The 20,696-nt window shown below is 39.2% G+C and overlaps 1 protein-coding gene across 1 annotated transcript in view; it reads left to right on the top strand.

Moving 5' to 3' along the window:
- Window positions 1-20,210, top strand: part of TLE1 (transducin-like enhancer of split 1 (E(sp1) homolog, Drosophila)) — a 35,895-nt gene extending 15,685 nt beyond the window's left edge. The window contains exons 5-16 of the mRNA XM_010144428.1: window positions 610-663; window positions 2,141-2,293; window positions 2,833-2,977; window positions 3,695-3,885; window positions 5,265-5,341; window positions 13,800-13,923; window positions 13,956-14,081; window positions 15,831-16,078; window positions 18,022-18,169; window positions 18,553-18,703; window positions 19,155-19,231; window positions 19,391-20,210. Of these exons, the coding sequence (XP_010142730.1) occupies window positions 610-663; window positions 2,141-2,293; window positions 2,833-2,977; window positions 3,695-3,885; window positions 5,265-5,341; window positions 13,800-13,923; window positions 13,956-14,081; window positions 15,831-16,078; window positions 18,022-18,169; window positions 18,553-18,703; window positions 19,155-19,231; window positions 19,391-19,498 (1,602 nt within the window). The 3' untranslated portion in view covers window positions 19,499-20,210. The remainder of the gene's footprint in view (window positions 1-609; window positions 664-2,140; window positions 2,294-2,832; window positions 2,978-3,694; window positions 3,886-5,264; window positions 5,342-13,799; window positions 13,924-13,955; window positions 14,082-15,830; window positions 16,079-18,021; window positions 18,170-18,552; window positions 18,704-19,154; window positions 19,232-19,390) is intronic.
- Window positions 20,211-20,696: the final 486 nt, after the last annotated feature.

Genomic DNA, 20,696 nt, shown 5'->3' with positions numbered 1-20,696 from the left:
ATGGCTTGACAAGCCACAATAAAATGTTTCCTCTTAGGAATGTCTAGGTATTTTGGTTTCATTAGAGAGAAATGTTGAAATGCCTTGGCATTTCTGAAGCTTTTTCTTCTCCAGATCTTCCCATTTCAAAACTTTCCTTTCTGAAAACAGAGAAGAAATGTCCTACCATGTTAAGGAAGCTGATTCATCAAACAGATGCTAAAAGGCTCCAGTTTTCTGAGATCTGTTGTTTTTTCAGCTATGCACAAGCAGTAATTTCTGAAAGATTAATATGTAAATTAGCATATGAACAGGAAGAGTTTCTCTTTCAGCAGTAGTGATAACACTGTTTATGATGGCATTAAGGAGGGGTTTTGCATCATCCTGCACTGATGGTGAGACCACCACCCTTTAGCTATTTTTACCTTATTTGGGTTTCATTATTGAAGCAGAAATAAAGGTGTTTGTGTTCCTGTTTTCATTGTTTTCCCTATTGCTAATAAGCTAATGAAAGGCTGTTTGCTTTTTCTTTAGGAAAAACAAAAAAATGTCTGAGTAGATGTGTAGTCTGTCTCTCTGGGCTCTTAATGTATTATTGAAATGAACACTATATTTATTTATTTTCAATAGGACAGTGATGGGGACAAGAGTGACGATAACTTGGTTGTAGATGTATCCAATGAGGTAATACTTTTCTTTTCTGTAGTATTGACGTTTGCCCAAAGATTAAAGGAAAAATGCATTTAGATGTTAGAAGACAAAGAATCCTCTGTGTGGATATGTTAAAATATTCACAACTTCTCATTTTTGTTAGTACTGCAGTTACAATTTCTTCCTCTGAGCTTTATCTGGTTGCCCTCTCAGCTTGCTTTCTGCTGCTTTGTCCAGGTCTGTTCCCTCTGCAGTTACATTCTCATGTTTCATAGCTGCTCGGTAGTGGAGAGAGTTGTGGTGAGATGTGGGAGCAGGGCTGGGGTTTTCAAACTACTGTCTTCAAGTGGAAAAGGAAGACACTACCTAACCTTGCATTTAATAGTAGAAGTATTATCAAAAACATTTTTGGTACCTAAAAAATTACTAGTTTTTATGTTAAAGACAACATTTTCAAGAAATGATTGGTTTTTAGAACGAAGTCACCTGAAGTCAGAATGAAGTCAGTCAGTTCACAAAATTTTCCAGAGGTTGTAGCCACTTTTTTTCTCCAGGGCAGAGATTTGGCAGTGCATCAAGGTGAAGGGATGGGCATTCCCCTTTCTTCATCTTTTATTTCATACCACGGTTTTCCGAAGCCTGAATATGGTAGTGAAGTTCTTCTGCCCTGTGAAAAGCACGGGGAGAGAAGCTAACAGAGTAGTGTCTTCAGCAGCTCCAGGTGCCCAAATGATGTCAGCCAAATAGGAAGAGAGGTATCCAGTTAGGGATTTTACTAATCCTTCAGAAGCCCTACTTAAAATGAAACTGCTCAATAGTCCATCACGCTCCTGCGAGGACTGCTTCCTCTCTGCTGCCATTCTCATGAGTCAAAGGAGTGGCAGACTGCAGAATTGTGACGTCTTTGTAGCTTGCTGGACTGGCTATTTCAAGTTACAGTAAATACAGAGTGTGCCTCTGGAACAGGGAAAGATAATCACCTCAGAGGTGATTTCATTTTTTCCTGTAGATTTAAGCAGCGAGGCAATTGCAGATGGTATCTAGAAAGAAGTGACAAGTACTGTGGCATATAGAGCATGTGTCTTTATCTCTTCTGAAGGTAGAGGTGAGTAAGGTTTGTATGGCCTCAAAGTCCTTACTGAAATATTTGTTGTTGCTAGCACTGCGTGGAGAACATACCTGGAAAAACCAGTATAAACTAACTGCAGTTACTGTTGGTCTGTCTTGGTCTTAACACAACTTGTGCGCTCGCCTTAGTTTGTGTTTAGTTATGCTTAGATTGCAAGCTCTGTGCTTGGAAGCAGTTTATGATTACATGTAGTGTAAAATAAAACCAGATTTCTTCCTGTATGAGCTTACTTGGGTCTCTAAACTGATGAAGGTATTTCAGCTTTTTTGTCTGTAGAGATTACAAATTATTCTAGGTTTTTTTCCCATAGACTCCTTAGTGGTGTTTGTGTACCAACCCATGACACGCTTCTGTGCTGTTCTTCCCTCACCGATGTTTTAGGATCCTTCATCCCCAAGGGCAAGTCCCACTCATTCACCACGTGAAAATGGTATAGACAAAACCCGCTTGCTGAAGAAGGACGCCTCCAGCAGTCCAGCATCTACAGCCTCTTCAGGAAGTTCCACTTCCCTCAAATCCAAAGAAATGAGTCTGGTGAGCAGCAGTCCATTGTCCAGATAAACGTTGTTCTCTCTTGGAAAGTCTAACTCTCCATTCTCCTGCAGCTACTTGTGGTAGTACATAGAAGTGTGTAGCAAGTACGTGCATGGCTTTAAACATTTGAAATGGGAATAACAGCAGAATCGCTAACAATTCTATCAGATTCTCTATAGCTTTTACGTCACAATTTTTTGATACTATCAACTATGGTAGAATATTGTTTTTGTACTTAGGTTGGCTGTGTCCAGTAATAATTGAAACAGTAATGATTTCAAGCTAAAATCATTTGTATGCCAATGGAAGAAGGAAAAAAAGCCTTTCTATGTTTCTTTTCTTATTTTAACTTTGGCAGCAGTCAAAAAAGGTCAGCATTTCTCTCCCAGAAGTTAATTTTGTCAGCATTGCATGGATTTATGAAAATTGGCTGAGGGACTAGGTAGTAGGTGTCCAGCATCCCAGCTGCTGTTGTGATAAATTGTGTAATATGGCCTGGACTAAAAATAATATTCATTTAATTTGTTTAATGATACCAGCATGAAAAAGCCAGCACGCCTGTTCTGAAATCCAGCACACCAACTCCTCGAAGTGATGTGCCAACCCCGGGCACTAGCGCAACTCCAGGACTCCGTCCAGGCCTTGGCAAGCCTCCAGCAATGGACCCTCTGGTTAACCAAGCTGGTAATGTGTTATTTCATCTGTTTTTACGGTTCCAAAATTAATCTTTCTTTACATATGTAGCTCTGTGCAAATGTTAACTAAATGTATTGCTTTGTTCTTGATATCAAGAGAGGGCTTGATGAGAAGCAGATGTTTGGATTATCGAGAGTTTAAATATCTTTCTATCCCTTATGCTTTGTTGTTTACCTTTGCCTTTTTCTTTTTTGCAAATAATCCAGAGACTGAATGCAATATAAAAAGACTTCTCAGAAGTTTCTGGTACTTACTCTGAATACAATCTCTTCTCCAGCTCTTTGTCTGAATTACTAATGTTTGCTGCAGTGTAAATCTGAATAAATCCAGGGAGAGGTTTGCTTTTGCTGTTCAAACTAGTACAGCACAGTTGCTTTAGACATGAGCTGACTAAGCCACGTCAGTCGGCTTTGCTGCTTAATTTGGCAAAAGAAACGTTAAATGTAAACAGGGAGATATTACAGAAATGGAAATAGGTAATGCTAGAAGAGATTGTTAGAAGAGATCAGTAAGTTCAGACTTTGTTAGATCTTATTTATGCCGAGTGAAAAGAGGTGGTGGTACTGGTAATTTATGGCAGTGTTTCTCGGCAGTGTGCATATGTGAGGGGGGAACGTTGGGTATTGTAGGGGGAGGAAAAGGGCTGTCGTCTTCCCTCTGAGAAGGAATATATAAATAAAACTACTTGATCTCATTATTCTGTAGCTGCAGGTTTGCGAACACCGTTGGCAGTACCTGGACCGTACCCTGCTCCATTTGGAATGGTACCTCATGCTGGCATGAATGGAGAGTTAACCAGTCCAGGGGCTGCCTATGCCAGTCTGCATAATATGTCACCCCAGATGAGCGCTGCTGCTGCTGCAGCTGCCGTGGTTGCCTATGGAAGATCTCCTATGGTAGGCCATACATTGCATGCGATATCAGTCCTGTGAGTTGCGGGTCACTGAGAAGGGCTACGTGCTTCATTTAGCACTGTCAAATTCCCAAGTTCTAGCAGCGTCAGAGGCTTGACAGCTTCACTGTGTGTTTCACTTTGCTGCGTGGCTAGAGAAGCAAATTTGCACCTTGAAAACAAAGAATCTTCGAGTATTTATGTATGTTTCTTTTTTTTGTTCACCTTCATCAGTGCTTTGATTAATGGATGCCGAAAATTTATTTAATGCTTGAAATGAAAAGAGAGTTTTGGTAGCTGCAAAGTATTTCATTCATCCGCTTTTCCCTTTCTGAGCTAGATTTGTATTCTGTACAGACATACCAAATTAATCTTGAAGCATATAGAAGTTTTTTTATCCACACTTATGTTCTTGTTGGTTTTTTTTTTGTGAAAATTGGCGTGTACGTACCTTGGAGCTCTCTGATGAGGCTTGTTAAGGATAGTTGCCATTGTGGGTGTAGTAAGAAAATTAAGCTAGTTACAGCTGCTGTCAGAATAACCTAGGGGCCTGATTCTACAAACATGAGCTTGACGCCTGCTTTATGCATAAACAAAGTTATCTGCTTGTAAATTTGCAAGATTGGACTTCAGCTTGTCATCATCTCATTTTTTTAGATATGGCTACTTTTTCTGAAACTGGTAATCGGGGCTTTTTATTTGAAAATGTGGGAATTCTAAATGGCAGATGCGCTTCTTAAAACAATAAGAAGGTGCAGTGTTCAGAAGAAGAACAAAGTCTGTTTGGTCCAGACTTTGTTTGGACTATTTGAGGTACCTATTTGTTCAGGATATGAAGGTTTAGCAGAATTACAGTATGAGAAGAGAGTATAGTATATTTAAGCTGGAAACAAATTTGTCAGCACCCTGCCCTGTAACTTCATAAGAGATCCCTCAGCCGATGTGCCCACACAGTGCACCGTGGGGCCATGCCGAGATTCTAGCTGGGGCCTGAAGCAGCTTACCAGAACAGTGCTGTGCCCGCGTGGGTACTCGCTAGCTGTCGCAGAGCTATGGAGTGCTGGTGTGGCTGCACGCCAACACACCGTGGGCTCTAATTCCAGGTCTAGCCCTGCGCTAACACAGAGTTATTTGTGTTAACGCTCAGTGGTGTGAATGCGTGATATATATATTTTGTCTTCTATTTGCATATGAATACTTCTATCAGAAGCATGTCTAGGGAAAAACATCTTGTTTTCCCACTCCTATGAAGGGACACGCACTTACCTAGTACTGTGGGTAAAAGCCACATTTTGGTTAAATACGTAATAGCTGGGAGTGAAGAAAAGGGGCATGCTGAATGAGAAATTGCAAGCATGAGATTAATTCATTTTTCATTGTTAGGTTGGGTTTGATCCTCCTCCTCACATGAGAGTACCTGGAATCCCTCCAAATCTAGCAGGGATTCCTGGGGGAAAACCGTAAGTAACTTTTAACATTTTGGTAATATCTGCAATATCTGGAGAGATAGTTATCTTGTGTCAGTGAACAAGAATTCCACACGGGGTAGTCTGGCTGTTCCTAAGAGATCGATTTAGTCTTCTGAAGGTCTAAACGATAAGAGGTTCAGCATACAAATTCTCAAATTGTTGTCCTATCTCAAAACAGGAGTTCATATCCCTATTTCCAGTGAAAAGTAGTTGATACTTCAAGGCTTTTATTTCCTGCTTTTGGAGGGAGGTTAAGGGTTCTACAGACTGGTGGTGGTAAAACGTGTAAGATAAAAACATCGAAACTCAACTTCCTACTATACTGAGCATAAACATGTGGTGCAAACTTGCAGACTCCTTGTCTGGCACCTGCTTTATCAGGCTTGAGAGTCTGCAACTCTTAAAAACATTTCTGTAAATGTGCAGGTGGAGAGAAAAAGAATGATGAAGCAGTTGTGCAGCAGATGGTGCACAGATGTAAGATCAAGTTCTTTTTATTTAACAGTTGAATTATTGATGAAGAGGTGGTTAAATAAAATACTTATGTGATGCTGTGTCTCGTCAAAGTTACAATAAATAAATTTATCAAAATAGTATACATCAGATTAATCAGTAATTTGGCTTTGGTAGGCTCTTGAGGCTGAGCTTATTCATGTGCAGCAGAGTCATGAGCAATGTATGACGTCTTTAAAAATCAGGATTTTTTTAAGGTATTTCTGAACAACAAGTTATGCAGGTACAAACAAAACATAGACTAAATTTATTTGGCTAGTCTGTTTTCTTGGTGAGAGTGGGACAGAGAGAATTATAACAGGGGTTTTTGGCACTCTGTTAGAATCTATTCTTTAAAACTCACTTAACACTTTGCACTTCGTATGCTGGGTCTTCCTATTATGTACTGTAGTCTTTGCCAATATATCATGGTTTAATTTTTCCCCTTGCAGGTTCAGGAAAAATTCTTTTAGGACTTTAGGAAAACAAATTCATTAGGAAAAATTATTTTTAGGATACTGTCTAAATTATAAGACACACTGTAGTGAAAGCATTGCATTAAAGGTAGGAGTTTAACTTTTGCTTGCCAGTGCCTGAAAAACTTGCACTGAAATGGTCTCACAAAAAAGAGCTTAGGAGTTTGGTGTTTGCCTGCCAGAACCCGAAAGGACTTGCACTGAAACAGTTCTGCAAAGCCCATAAAAATGATGAGAAGTTTATTAAAGCAACAGACACAAAGGATTGGAAACTGCTGTTGATAAATGCCCTGACTGCAACAGGCCTGATAACTATAACAGCAAGAAGCAAACCACCCGGGGATTTTCACTGTACGGTGAGAGCGCAGTTCTCACCAGGAAGGCATCCCTGTCTCGGGTGGAGGAAGAGGAGTACAGCCCGTCGACCGGCTCTGCTCAGTGTTCAGTCTTTTCCAGCCAGCCAGGTATTACCTCTCCTGGCTTTTTGACTCTTTGTCGCTGCTTCTTAGGTGACGATTAGCATGATTTGGGTGGCGAGCTGAGTAACAGTCATGTATGTTTAGCAGGTGCTGCTTCAGGCTCCTTAGCGTGTTGATGAGAGTGAGTTTTGTTGTTGGTTTTGCAGTTAATGAGGCAAAGATGTTTATGTTGACACTGAGACCTTCAACGTTAGTTCGCTTTCAAAAGACTCCCTCCTTCAGCCATTATTTATGCCATCTCAAGAATCTCTGCTCCTAGAGATAACATCGAAGTCTTGTGCTCACAAATGATGTGGCCTTTTGTACATAATTCCTACAGAAAATTATGTACACACTGTTTGCCTTCATTTTGACCTCCTGTTAATAGCTAGTGATATGTTGTAATGCCAGTCGTGCAAACATCCTTAAAAGTACATCAGATTACAGGCAAAAAAAGTGTGTTTTCTTCTACTCTTTTTCCATAACAGTTAGAAAACAGCAGGCTAGATAGGAAAGCTATCCTGAATGTGTTTTTGTTGTTACTTGAGGACAGACTTTGCTATCTGTTGGCAGTGTGAGAAACCTGTTAAATCCTGGATTTACTTAAGTTGGTGGTTTGTTGACAAGATTACTGAAATGAGGGCTCGGTGAGTTGGTGTTGTGTGTTAGATAGTGTTATATTTAAATTCAGTACAGCAAGGAACAGGCTTTGTTCTCAAAACATACTTTTATTAAGGGTCAGACTCATTCTTGCTGACTTCAGTATAATTTGGCATACTTAGAAATATTTTTGGAGATCACATAATTCAGTGCCTGTAACTTTTAACTTTTAAATAATTACAAGCTTTCAGGGACTTACTCCATTAGTAATGCCGGGCAATATTTTATATTATAAGCTGTGAAAACCCATTTTGTTCAGTCAGAAAATTTCTGTGCCTGAGTTATAGTTGTTGCACTATTCAAGGCATAGAAGCAGTGCATGTATGATGCTATATTTTGTTTCCTGGTATTTCATAGCTCAGTTAGAGTCTGTGTGGTCTGTTTTTTTAAATAATCTTTTCATTTAGTGTTTTCAGCATTTTATTCACACTGCTTTATAGATCACCTGCTTTGATATATACTCCCTACTCTCCACTTGATTTGATGTTCTATAATGGCTTTTTGTAGTCATGTTACTTGGATGGAGTCAGTCATTTCCTCTAAAGTAACTTTTTTGCTTGTCTTTATTGTGAGGCAAACCTAAAATTCCATAAACTGTTCTGTTATCTTTCCTTTGACAGTTGTAGAATGATCTCTTCTTTTAGTTTTGGTTTGCTACAGCTAGCTAGATGCCATCTGCTACTGGCAGCATCTTTGAGTATCTCTTAGCTACATCAGGCAAGTCTCCGATATTTTCTGTACAAAGAACGTGGGTTATATACTCATGCAAACTAGTGGAGTACTCCTGCTTTATTTTTACAATGTCTTTTCCCAGGGTGCAATTAAGGTACCACATCAAGTTTGTTTTATGAGGCACGGAGTTTTAGTCTGAGTCTTGTTGCAAGTTATACAGAGAATTTTCGAATTGAACTATTGAATCCATGGTCAGATGTGTGTGCTTACATCTGTGTTTTTTTTTATCAGTGGTTATGCTGTTTTTTTCACCCAGCCCTGCTTCCAAGAGAAAATTAAGTTCCTCTCCTTCCAAAGGAATGACATTTCTGATGGCACCCAGTTTTCTTTAAAACCTGTTAAAGACCTGAGCTACATCTGAGATCTGCTAATGACTATCTTGCTGGAAAAATCAGTAGATTCTCAAGAATCCACTCCCACTTGTCTGTCTGCTGCTATCAAGGGACTTGTCTGGAGAGCCTGTCTTTTCCTTGTCTTGTTTTGTACCGTAATTAAATGTATGTCTTTAGGGCCATCTTTTTATGTTCCTGAATGTGAAACTTTCAGTTTTGCTCTTTGCAGAGTCTGGCCTTGTTAGCAATGGTACAGATGTACTTGGGAAATTGGGTAGCAGTCTAGACAGTCAAAGTGTCTTCAGCTGTTTCTAATAATTAAGAAAAAACAAATACAAATAAGCTAGTCTTTGCATTTTGTAGCAGGTTATGTTGGTTTTTTTTTTTTAATTATTTCCTACGAGGCTTTTCAGGTTTTTAGTATTAGTGTGTATTTTGGTGTACACGCATGTGATCTCATGTTACTTGTTTTCCCTCTTCATCTGTTTGTGGTTCAGCAATAAATTTTTTTACGTGTGTGTATACGTGCATGAATAGGCATAAAATAAGTTTCCGTGTTCTTGGTTTCAAAGTTGATTCCCATCAGTAGAGTATTCTTTTCTTAGCAGTTCTTCTGGTTTTGATTGTGGGTTTTTTTGCAGGGAGAGAGTGGTGTGTTTTCCTTCCAGATAGGCTTGAGCCATCACCTAATAATTGTCTTTCGGTTGGGGGTGAAAAATCAGTGCTATTCTTTGACATGGACACGGGATGTCTGAGTGTTGCACTCCTGTCATTTTAATACGTTTAACTATGCCCTGGACTATCTATAGGTTCTTGGTGTGTTGCTGTAATCATGTGTTGCATAACCTTTCTAGCAAGAAGCTGACTTACCTCTTAGTCTTCTATAGCTGCTGGATCACTGTTGTGGATTTCTTCTTGATGGGAATCACACTTAATAGTTGTGCACAGAATTTCAAGCTCAGTGATAAGATTCATGTCTACAGTGTTTCTACTTGTGAGCCAAATTTTCTTTGTAGTTTTGGAGATGAATAATATACTGTTCTGGAACTGCTCTAAGGAAAAATTAAAAGGCTTCCAATTCCCCTGATTTTCACACTTGTTCAGTGAATCTACAATGAGGAATATTTTAAAGGAAGGCTAATTTTATTATATGCTAGAATAACACATAGGTTTTTTCCCCCCCTTTTTCCTCTGTATCTCAGAGTAGATTTATTTGATGACACGCATGAAGTTTAAGATTTTGTTATTTCTTTACAAATATTTTTATCCTTAGTTCATGACATCTTGTCCTATATATGACATCTTGTCCTATACAGTGAAACAGATACTTACTGTTTTGGTAACTACAACTAAAGATAGGATGAAGAGCTGAAACTAAAATGCAGTCATCAGTAGAAGGAACTGTCTGCTTTTGTGTTTTGTAGTTGAGAGATTTTTGTGCTAGTAAAGGAATTCTGTTTAAATTGGAGGGATGAAGTGGAACCTTTCTATTGTTTTTTAAGGCATGGTACTTTAATAGACAGGAATTGCATGCGTTATATCGATCTGAATATTTAGAGGAGCTGGCAGCTCGGTAATTCAGTCGATTTGCCATGTTCTTGAGCAGTGAATTAATTATTTCGATCTCTCCTCAGCACGTCAGATGATACTTAGTTTATACTTATCTGGAAATTGAAGGGTTTTAAGTTCCAGATTTAAACTGAGAAACTGGGTTGTTAGTATCACCCACTATGTTGTGATGTAAAGGAACTCTTCAGGTTCTCAGTGCTGTTTTGACACAGATAAGGAGAAGTCTTTGGATGCAACAGATCAGAAGAATGTTTTTGTTATTCAGTAAGAACATAATCACTGACAGTATACTGTTTCTCAGAGCTCTTTACTATAAGTAAAAGGCATGTGAGTCTGTCTTGTAATTGTTCTTTTCATAATATAATATTAATTACAAGTGTGTATTTGCATGTCGATTGATATGTACTTAGCTTGTTTCATTTAGTTTAAATGCATAAGAATTTTTTCTTTGTTTGCTGTGGTTGTTAGCCCAACATAAGGAAGCAGTTGTTGAGGAGAAAGGTGGGTGGTCAGGGAGTGCCTGTCAAGAAATACCTTGACCTTTAGAGAACTCAATTTACCAGATTTTGCTAAATATCGACTATTTTAAGATTGGACAACCATAATGCTTGTTAGTTTTGAGAATTCATGCCTGTGAAAAAACCAGTAATTTCTTAATGGCATGTGCACCTGCAGCTTTGTATGTGTAGCACTGGAAATACTGTCCTCCCCAGAAGTAGCAGAGTAGGCCCTCTGTGGTGGTGACCTGATGGAGAGGTAGCCAAGGACAACTGTGATCGAGCTGCAGACAGCTCTTTGCACTGCTGTCTCCAGTACTGAGTAATTGAGACAAAAAGTTTTTCTTGTCAAGGGAATGTCAGTCTTGCAAATGAAGCAAGTTTTGCCAAAGTAGGAGTGTGTAATGAAAAGCTGTATCGCATCTAGTAGATACAAGTTACATGTAGATGCATGCAAGTATGCTGTCAGTGGTGACGTGAGCATGACATGTGGCACATCTTCAAGCAACGTTTACTTCTTTGGGTGCTTGTCTTGGCACAGGCACAGGGATTTGGCATTGTGCAGCCATTTCTTTACAGTGGATTGCTGATAACTTGCACTGTAAGAAAAGCTGTCTTGACCTGCAAGAAACTCTCACCGATCTGTTTGTTAGACCTTCAAACTCAAGTCATCCTGAGTCCTGACCAACCAGTCTTGAAAGAAAGTGCCAGCTCATGGTGATAAAAAAGAGATTACTCTTACAATCTGTATGAATTTTATGATCTAAACACTTTAAACACGGGCATACTGATAAAGTTCTACGTGAATAAAAGTACACTGGGTAAGTTACTGCTTTTTCAGAGTAGAAGAGTCATCGCCATTCTACACTTGAAAAATGAAGCACTTGAAAAATGTTCCTATTGTCTTCCTCCCACGCCATCTCAGCAACAACTGAGAACCTTTGTGTATGCACAGAAGCATTTCAAAACACCTGTTATTTAGGTATTTTGAATTGAACAGAGCATTTATGCTGTAACCTTCCATTAAAAGAAAAAAAAAATGTACAAATGAATTACTAACCTTAAGCTTGCTGGAAAAAATGGCTTAATACCTGCTTAATTGTTTTTTTTTCTGTCCATGATAAAAGCAAGGGCAGGCTGAAACTTTAAAGTTGTGCAGTTCTGCATACCCTCACTGCTAACAAATACTCTGCAACTGACTGTGATCTGGAACCCAGGATATGGCGCACAGCTCTTCAGCCTCTCAAGTGCTATGACTCTTTAGTTAGATACTGTACTTGAACCTGAGCAGTTGGTCAGCCTTGAGTAGTCTTGTTGCTGCTCCTCTTCTGCTTCCTCTCCTATCCTGTGTCTCATCTGTTCAGTGAAACGCTACTTTGTTGAGGGACATGGTGTAGGGACCCTGGCAGTATAAGGGTAACGGTTGGACTCGATGATCTTTGAGGTCTCTTCCGGCCGGATGATGATTCTGTGATTCTGTGATTCTGTGATTCATCTGTTCAGTGAAAAGCTACTTTGGGACAATCCTGTCTCTATGCTTCTTTGCTGAAATGAAGCAGATTTCTACTTTAGCTGTACTTCTTCATACAATAAAAAAAAAAATTCCATGGGAAGAAATACATTTGATACACTATGCATCTTGTGTATGTGTAAGGCAGAGAACTTTGCACCTCCTTTCTTATCTTGCATTTCCCATGCCTGACATTTCCATGACAGAGAAGATTCTTGTCTTTTTCACTCACTCGTCCTCCATTTCTGTGTGTTCTCTGAATAGATTTGCGTCTCACATGTCCAACTGTGAAATGAGAATGAGGACAGGATTTACATGTATATGCACTATTAATTTCTTCTTTGTTTAATAGCAGTTACTGTTAACAGGCTTTTACCCTTCCCTTCTGAGAAAAGTGATATTGCCCAAATGGACTGTGTCCCCTGTTAACTTCTGTATGAAAGTTCTTTAACCTCTCCACTTCTCACTTCTCTTTTAAAGGAGTGTCTTCTGCTCTGCTCCTGGGCATAATCAGTTGCTTTGTGATGTCTATTGGAGGTGCAGGCATCTTGCCTGTTCCATCATTTCAAACGGTGCGATACTTGGAAACATGCAATAAAATACTGTGAAAATACTAGCTCAGAAGATTAAATTGAATTATCTATTGCTGAGGTCTTGGAAGAGGGATGCGATACGAATAACTGAGCAACAGTGACTGAAAATTTCTGAGGAAGGAGGTATATTTGGAAAGGAAAGGGCAGTTCTGAACACAGGACAATACTAGAAAAACAGAGTTATCATTAGGGAGATGGTAGCTCATTAGTAAAATAAAGATACTTGAAAAAGATACTTGTATTCATCATTTTTTATCCACTTTGGCTGCTTGAATAATGCTGTTAATGTAACAGCTGCATCAAAAATGTGAGCTCTGGATGTGCTTACAACAGAAGAAGCAAAAACGGGGCTCACCCATGTAACAAAAAGCAGCCTTTTGCAGTAGTATTTTCATTATTATTTAAAACAAACAAACCCTCCTTCACCTGAAAACTTTTTTAGCTGCTATTTGTGCCCTGGTCCTTCAGTAGAGCTGACTTTAAATATTATAGTGAACATGAAGAAATAATTTTATGTACTTTCCCCAAGGAGTTGTCTTTTATTCAGTGCTGGGATTCAGTTCTTCAACACTCAGTTTCCAGGTTCTTGAAATCATTTACCGAGTACAACTTAAAGATGTTACAGAAATGCCAAAAATACCTGGGAAACTCAGCTTCTTAGCTTTTCTGAAATAATTATTCAAGAAAACATGATTATGAGAAGATGGTATATCACCTTTCTGATGAAAGTGTGTGCAACTACTCTGCTAGTGCTAGTGCAAGGCAGCAGGTGCAAGCCTCAGAAGAAGGCTGGAAGAGTAGTACCTGGTGAGGGATTGCTGCTGTAGGATTGCTGAAGGATCTTTAAATTATCCAAGTGTCTGAGGGATAGCAGCCGTGACCTTGGTCTGTAGAGTTAAGGGTAGAATTTCATGTGCTTTAGGTAAGGCAGGGTGAAAATACCTATTGTGAATTCTTGTCTTCCTCTGAGGTTTCATTTTGTGGTATTACATGGCACTGTAGCTCTGGTTTTCATGAGAAAAAAATGACAAAGAAATAGAATGAAAAAATATGGCATTTTTATTGTGTTGTAGCACTGTAACTGGCTGATATTTTTTTTGTCTTCTCTCTACTTTCCCTTCCCCAAAAAGAGCCTACTCCTTTCACGTTACTGCAGATGGTCAGATGCAGCCAGTTCCTTTCCCTCCTGATGCCCTCATTGGTCCAGGAATCCCTCGCCATGCCCGTCAGATCAACACTCTGAACCACGGGGAGGTTGTGTGTGCGGTACTGTGACCCACGGGGAGGTTGTGTGTGCGGTTACCATCAGCAACCCCACGAGACACGTGTACACGGGTGGGAAGGGCTGCGTCAAAGTCTGGGACATCAGCCAGCCTGGCAACAAGAGCCCCGTCTCTCAGCTGGACTGCCTGGTAGGTGAACAGGAATTTGTGCACAAGGGTAGCTTCTCCTTGGAGACTGAATAAGGTAATAGCTATCCATGTCTGGATTTTGTTCATAGTACAAAGAAAGAGCAGACAGTTCTGTTTCCTGCTTTCTGTATTTAGAGAATTTTTTTGTAACACGTAACAGGTGGACTTACAGACAAAAGTGCCGGTTTGTTTAGGGATAAATATCGTCAAATGACAGATTAGATAGAATTTCTGTGTAGAGTGTGTACCTGATTTTTTTCTCCTTTTTTTTTTTTCTAGTCATGCTGATGAGTTTAAAAGGAATGTAGCCTGGCTTACGTAGGGCTGCACAGAACCTTCCTAGGTGTTGCATGAACACCAGGAGTGACTTTTTTTTTGTAGAAGGGTATCAACTGCCTAATGAAATAATGGGACAAGGTACCAAGGTCACTTTAAGTCTCGCTATACTTTTGTTGGTGGTCCACAAGTTACACATTTTGGTTGGTTGTTTTCACATGTGCAACACACAAGTGTTGTGATTGCGGTTATATAGGTAGCTGAAAAGCTGACTCAAAGATAGCGGCTCCTCAATAGATGATTCTCATACTAGAAGCAGCGTAGACATTTGTCAAATGTGAACTGAGAAGACTTCATGTTGTAAAGCATAGTAATATATATTCTGAATTAAATAAGTTCTGGCTTTAATATTGATCCAGCTAAATGTGAGGTGTTTGGTTTTTTAGCCTTTACCCTTTATTTACTGCTACCGTTATGTTAGTTGTCTATTAGTAAAATTACGGTTGAGTATGCATTCTGTTCTGTGGCAGGTATGTGTGTGGATGACAGTCCTAGCTGCCTTCATTTCATTTATGGAGCAGTAGTAGCTGACTAACTAACCCAGTATTTCTACTCCACTGCTTACTGTTCCTTTGCTGTGAATACAAAAAAAAAGTAGTAGTAGTGGGAATGCTGTTGACTACTTCTTCCAGTGTGGTTTTTTTTTTTACTTTTTGAGTACAGATTTAACCCTCTATCCCCTAAAGATCTGTTACCGTATTATTTTGGCAGCTGTTTCAGAGAAAAGGACCTCCAGTACGCTTAAGGAGCCAAGCTTGTGATAAGTGCAGGTTGAAATGCTTTCCACCTCTAAATCCCCTGTAGTACATCTCAATCAGCTATAGTATCATAAGTACAAAACTAAAAATGTGATATAATGTAATATAAAACTAAAAAAGGTGATAAGAATCATGTTGAACAACAGAGGACCAACGTAAATCCAATATGGGAATACTTAATATTTTAACTGTAAAACGGTGAATGCAAAAGGGTATTTGAAAGAAAATTCCCAAATCTGAAAGGCATGAGTCTTGAACTGCATTTTCATACACAGTTGCCTAAATGCCAAATGAAAGGTCTTTTGCTTTAATATTTCTGTTGTTGGTGACCTTAGCTGATGGAGTGCACTTGCAGAAATGCAAGCTTACTTTGGCTCTTTTTTTTTAATGAAATAAGATGGAAGACTTGACATTTGTCAGGTTTAAAACAGAGTAGACTGGCAACAGGAGTCTACAGTTTAATTTCTGTAGCTGCAGTCTCTGGTTAGTGATAAGTGGATGTTTGAAACCCTTTAGGATCTGCTGATTCCTCTTCTGTACTTTGTTAATGGAAAAAATAGCCTACTGTTTAAAACTTGGATGCGGTCAGAATCATATTAGTGGTCATTATTGGCAGGCGTGTATTAACGTAACTGAGGTGATTTGTGTTGTACAGAACAGAGATAACTACATCCGCTCTTGTAAATTGCTGCCTGATGGATGCACCCTCATAGTTGGCGGGGAAGCCAGCACATTATCCATATGGGACCTGGCAGCACCGACTCCTCGTATAAAAGCGGAGCTGACATCCTCAGCCCCTGCCTGCTATGCTCTGGCTATCAGCCCTGACTCCAAGGTGTGCTTTTCCTGCTGCAGTGATGGGAACATTGCAGTGTGGGATCTACACAATCAGACGTTGGTCAGGTGAGTCATTCCTTCTTTGCAGAAAACATTAATGGAAGTTAATCTTTGGACAGCTACTTAAATATTTTTCTTCCTGAATAGCGGTTCATGACAGCAAAGTAAATAGTATTTCTTATCCAAAGAACGCAGTTTGCACCTGAGTTGGGCAGAACTAGTTTTGGTAGTTTCAACTGAGCCTTGGAAGATGTGGTTTCAGGGTCCGAAGGGTTGGTCCCTGACCTGCTGCAGTCAGTGTAAAAGTTCCTCCTGGTTTCAGTTAGTTGGGATTTGTGTGCAGGTTTTTACAGGCAGTGTTTCTGCTGGTTTGTGATTGATGTAGGCTGAAAATGCCTTTTAAAGAAAGGCATTTTGTTGTTTCTTTTTTGGTCTTAAGCCGTATTAAGTAATAAAGAGAATTCTCGGTTCTTATTTAGTGACAGTAAGTAATAACATTAATCTTACAAAGCCATTCTAGAGTGTGGGTCCCCTCAGTTCTTTAGGAAAGCATAAGGTCATTCAAGAGAGAAAGGTGTTTTGAGTGTTTTGTGGGGAGTTTGATCTCTAGAACTTAGGGAATGGGTTGCAAAGAGTATAATAAATGAATTGCCATGTAAATGACTTCTGAAATCTTTTGTTAGACCTTTGATTAATGAATATATTAGTAAAAGAGTCTGACACATCAATGTGCAGCTCTAGTGCTATGGCAGAGAAATAAAGATTGGGCTATGTGTGAAATGGGTCTTAATAGCCAGCTGTGTGCTTATTAGAAGGTAAGTTTTGGTCTATGTTTACCAAAGTAGTGGTAGCATACAACATTATGGGAAAAGAGAGCCTGAATAGGGAAAAGCTGTGATACTTTAAAGGTTCTGAAAACAAACTCTGAAGAATCTGCTTAGTCTGCGGTTTTTCAGTTAAATTGCCTTTATATCAATAATTAGCCTTAAATTATGCGAGGACAGTCATATAAATGTGCACGCAAACTTTACTTTCTGTGGACTTTTAGGTCAATAAACAAGATTTTATATAACAACTAAAATCTTCAGCTTGCCCTGTGTACATTTAGTCTCTGCAAAAGTGCACTCTCTCCACCTGTGGCTCTCTTACCTTTTGAATGTTTGCTGTAAGTGTTCCCACCACTTGCTGGCTGATCTTGCTAAATGATAACACATGACAGTTTGAGACCAGAGCTACAAAACAAAATGTACCACATGGCCTTTCTGTGGCGGCTGGTAGTGATTCATACTCTTCATTCCCAAGATAGCTGTCTTGTCTTCCCCACCCTCCACCTTTCACATTGAGGCATAGGACTTCCCTAAAGCTAATTGCTGATGAAAAATGCAGGAGCCTCAGAAGGCTTTTTTCCAGGATTAAGGAAACCCAAGATGACCTTCTGGTTGCTGAAAGCTGAGAATTACTAATGAGGTTTTAAACCAAACTGCACCATTTAGATTTTTCTGATCTGCCACAGAGAGTGCAGCTTTGCTGACTCAGCAGTGCATGTGTTTAGCTACCTGGATCTCTGTCTGGGTCCCTTCCTATTAATGAGTCTGCCTATTATTTGTCATCTTGACTTTCAGCCAAAGAAACACACAGAAGCTGTTTTCTGAAACCGGAGGAGTTCTGTTCCCTCAGCACTTGTTTTAATCTGAGTTGTCCTTAGTGCTTTTAACTATAATTACTGTACTTCAGTGTTCTTACAAGCTTTTCTTTTGCTTTTCAAAACCAGGTAGGAAATGCTTGACTTTGTTCAACTAGCCATGATGCGATTACTTTCTTCAGGACCTGGAAAATGTTTGCACACTACTGTTGTATTTCATGCTCAGTAAGAGGGAGAGGCTGAATTCTGCCCATCAACAGACACAGAAGAGATGACACGCACATACACAGTCCAAAACTAACACCACAACGGTGTTTACCTTGAGCTGTGGCAGGAAATCATTATTCAATCTGGTTTGTTTTATCAGGCAATTCCAGGGCCACACAGACGGAGCCAGCTGTATTGACATTTCTAATGATGGTACCAAGCTCTGGACAGGAGGTTTGGATAACACTGTCAGATCGTGGGACTTGAGAGAGGGGAGACAGCTACAGCAGCATGACTTCACATCACAGGTAACTGGATTTTCCTACAGCTTGGGGAGGATGGGGGTGCAGCGCGAGAGAAACATTTGAGATGAAAGCTGAGATTGAGCCCAGTGCGACTGGCAGATTGTTCCTTCTCTTCCTTTTGGCTGCTCACAACACAGTCTTTGGAAGCTTTCATATATTTAGCTTCCAAACTAAGTGATAGCCCCATGCTACTCTCTTTTCCTATTTTTGTAAATTAACAGGTAAGAACAGAGGTTGTTTAGTCACTTGAATTTTGAACAGCAGTCTTGCTGTTGAACTATGTGAATTTTACTTGGCCCTTCTCTCCCCTTCTCCCAGTTAATTTAATCAGTGTAGAACAAAATTTATCTGTAGGAAAAACAGAGTAAATGTGGATTATTTTTCAGATATTTTCCCTTGGTTATTGTCCTACTGGTGAATGGCTAGCTGTGGGAATGGAGAGCAGCAACGTAGAAGTGCTACATGTAAATAAGCCAGACAAATATCAACTGCACCTTCATGAGAGTTGTGTATTGTCGCTCAAGTTTGCTTACTGTGGTAAGTTGCCCTGAACACAGAACTGGAGTTCAGGACTCAAATTCATGCTTTGCAGATCAGTTACTACATGCTCATAGCTCATTTGATGATCAAAACTCACTTAGTGTATAATTTTCTTACATTATGAATAAATATCTCTGCTTTGTGAATGCAAATGTACATATCTACAAGCAACCGTGTGTTTGTTTAAAGGCTGATGTGAGGGTTGACTTGTGTGTAAAAAGCCCTTTCTACTAAGAGAGTAGTATTACTGAGTCTAGGGATTTCCTGCTTAGGTAACACACTGCAAACCATGAGTGTCCACGCTGACGGTAAGCAAAAGTGCTGTGTTGATTCGTGATAATTAAGAAATCTGCCAACTAATTACCATCTTTAGATGTGAGTTGAAAACCACAAATCTGTCAGGTGTCCGTTTCATATGTTTTCATAGTCCTTCTGTTTTATATTCTAGGTAAATGGTTTGTGAGTACTGGGAAAGACAACCTTCTTAATGCATGGAGAACTCCTTACGGAGCCAGTATCTTCCAGGTAAGGATGATGATGCTTTTAAAGAAAAGAAATAGAACACCCAGAGTCCCCAGAGAGGACTCAGACTTCACCTGCGGGATCTACACAAAATGGGAGGCCGAGATGAGGGTAACAGACTCTTTTTTTAAGTGATGTAATGTATTTCTATTTTTCTTCTAGTCCAAAGAATCTTCGTCAGTACTTAGCTGTGACATCTCTGTGGATGATAAGTACATTGTCACTGGCTCTGGAGACAAAAAGGCTACAGTCTATGAAGTTATCTACTGAAAAAATATGATGGGGATATAACTTTTAGAAGTTGAACTGGGCCAAAATTGTTCTTAATTGTAGAAGTAGAAAGGTTTTGCCTTTTAAAAAGGAATAAAAGTATTGAGGTTCCAGACCTTGCCATGAAACTACTCCGATTTTTCAAAATAGAAGGCAACATCCAGCAACTAAATATTGGCTACGTGGACAAAATGGAAAACAGAGGCAAGATGGACAGATGTAGCCTAGGTTTTTGACAGGCTGAAAAAGCTGAAAAGCTTTTTTGAAAAGCCGAGTCTACTGAAGAATGTTGGAGCCTTTTATTTTTTCTTTCTTTGTGACCTCATGCAAATTGTTCTCATTGCCTGAATATGGGGGATAAATACCTTTCTGTTCCTTGCAGTCCAAGTTGCATTCTGTCCTGTGTAGAGCAGTGGTGTCTCAGATGAACTTGTTTCCTGGTTTTGCATCTTGTGATAAGTTTTTGTATTTTTGTTGAAGGTCAAACATTTGTATAAATTGTAAATATATTTAGTTTATTACAGTAAAGGCTTTAGTACCAACAGCCAGTCTTCCCCCCCTGCCCCTTCCCTGTCTGCCCTGCTTATTTAAAATTAAAAAACTTTTGGGGATATAAGTACCTTTTTAGAAGCAAAAACAAACACTATGTATAGTTTGAAAATGGTGTCTTATTCTTTATAACTCTTCCTAGATTCCTTTATCATACTTCAGAGTAGTTGTTTTGACATACTAGAGTATCAAGTCCAGTAGATACTGTCTTGTGCTACAGAAAACTTAAAAGGCGATTTTGTACTAATTATAGTGTAAATATAAAAATTGAACATTTCATGAAGTTGTGCAGTTTATTCTAAGTTTATTCCGATGTCCCATGTGTATGTTCTTCGGCAGATACAGTAATATGTGCCTGATCATAACTCATTTGGTCATTTCTCTAGAAGAGGAGGTGACTTTCTCCCCAGCTGAACAGAATTCATGCGAGACTACATTTCAACTCAGTACGTCATAGCCTTTATTCATTAACTGAGGATGTCTGTGATCAAACAAAGATAGATAAGTTGCATCCTTTGTATTTTACAGAGAAGTGGTAGTTAATAACCATTTCCTTTTTAATGTCTTGTCTATACTTAGATACTCAGGTAAATTTAATTAAATTACCAAAAGTGTGAGTTTTACAGGGGATCACTTAAAAAACATTAAA

Source organism: Buceros rhinoceros, unplaced genomic scaffold (assembly GCF_000710305.1).
Source record: "Buceros rhinoceros silvestris isolate BGI_N320 unplaced genomic scaffold, ASM71030v1 scaffold4171, whole genome shotgun sequence".
Taxonomy (NCBI): Eukaryota; Metazoa; Chordata; class Aves; order Bucerotiformes; family Bucerotidae; genus Buceros; species Buceros rhinoceros.
The sequence above is the reverse complement of the archived record's forward strand: the minus strand, read 5'-3'. Positions and strand labels throughout refer to the sequence as shown.